We start from the raw sequence: 1,663 nt of genomic DNA on the forward strand, positions 1-1,663 counted from the left end.
GTGTCACATGATCCTTCAGAAATCATTCTGATATGCTGATTTACTACTGTTGAAAACAGTTGTGGCTTAATATTTTTATGGAAACCGTGATACATTTTTCCTTTTCATAATTCTTTGATGAATGGAAAGTTCACAAGAACAGCATTTATTTGAAATTTGATTGCAACATTATAAATGTCTTTACTGTCACCTTTGATTAATTGAATGTGTCCTTGCTGAATAAAAGTATTAATTTCTTTAAATGAAATCTTACTGGCCCCAACCTTTTTGAGCAGTAGTGTGTGTGTGTGTGTGTGTGTGTATAACACCAGTATATATCATGTTAAATGTTTTTATTTGTATTATTGTGATCACCATACTCACTGTGGTCTGGAGGCCTCGGCTTGATCCGTCTGGAGCTTCTCTCCTCCCTCCACCTCCATAGTGCAGTACACAATCCGATTAGGAGCAACCGATTTCAGCCCCTGCACCTCAATGATCACAATCTGAGTGATAGAAACAAGACCACGTGATTAGACTTCACATGACAGTTGAAACACAACCAAAGAGCACCGATTTAGATTTCTTATTTTTGTGCTTTTTGGCAAGTAGCTGTTTATACAACCAACTCACTAAAAATGTAATTTTGAAAATTCCTAGTTCAAACACTTTACTCATGTGGAATTAATGTTTTTATTGAACCATTCAAATGCTTTGTAGCTGTAATCATCACAACCATCACAACCAGCAAGATGATGGTGAATTGTAAAGCAAAGATGGCGTCTTTGGCATCAAATATCTACCTCCAAAGAAAACGACAGCACTACGTCCGATTTGGAGAGAGGCATGTCGTTCTCATCGCCGATGTCCAGGAAGCTGTTCATGGGTGTGAGTTTGGCCTTGATTTTGGGCTTGAAGTCTTTGGCCACAGGTTGGCTCTCCAGGTTCGCCATCAGCAGGTTAACGGACGACCTGAGCTCCTCCATGTACATCATCTCCATGTCTTTGGAAATAAACTTTGGAAACTTCCTCTCCTATTGGACGCAGCAGGAAACAGGATGAACACTGTAACTATAAGGCACCCGTACAGTTGATTCAACCTTACAATTAGTCAAAAATGTATTATATAAAAGATGAACAATTAATATTTGGGGGGAATTTTTTTTTATTGTTGTTTATTTAATATTAATTTACATTATTTATAATTTACTCATGCAATACGACTGAATAATCAACAATACACTAAAAATTATTTAGTTTTATTTATTTTGTTTTTTAAATGTTATATATTTTATATTATTTAATATTAACTCAATAATGGCTCTGAATAATTCACTGACTGAGTCCACAATGTAACTGACTTAGTCCACAATGTGTTAAATAAATGGGATAACTAATAATATTTTGGGGAAAAAAATTTTTTTTTTTATAACATATATTTTTATTCTTATTTATTAGTTTACTTGATTTTAAGTTCAAAGTTTTTCAAATTTACTTAACAACTCTGAAAGAGTCCACAATATGACTGGCTTAATACACAATATGCTAAAAATAGCCAAACCAATAAAATTTTTTGCTAAATAATTAGTATGTTTTTTAACTAAGTTTATTTATTTATTGAATTATTTACTTCATAATGGCTCTGAATGATTCACTGACTTAGTCCACAAAATGCTAAAAAAAA

The 1,663-nt window shown here is 33.1% G+C and overlaps 1 protein-coding gene across 1 annotated transcript in view; it reads right to left on the bottom strand.

The window, feature by feature from the left end:
- Nucleotides 1-359: 359 nt before the first annotated feature.
- Nucleotides 360-1,663, bottom strand: part of LOC107579005 (calcium-dependent secretion activator 2-like) — a 3,154-nt gene continuing 1,850 nt past the window's right edge. Inside the window, exons 2-3 of the mRNA XM_016264895.1 lie at nucleotides 783-1,013; nucleotides 360-485 (exon numbers count right to left, since the gene is read on the bottom strand). Of these exons, the coding sequence (XP_016120381.1) occupies nucleotides 360-485; nucleotides 783-1,013 (357 nt within the window). The remainder of the gene's footprint in view (nucleotides 486-782; nucleotides 1,014-1,663) is intronic.

This window comes from Sinocyclocheilus grahami, unplaced genomic scaffold (genome assembly GCF_001515645.1).
Source record: "Sinocyclocheilus grahami isolate Dianchi unplaced genomic scaffold, SAMN03320097.WGS_v1.1 scaffold13456.1, whole genome shotgun sequence".
NCBI classification, from domain to species: Eukaryota; Metazoa; Chordata; class Actinopteri; order Cypriniformes; family Cyprinidae; genus Sinocyclocheilus; species Sinocyclocheilus grahami.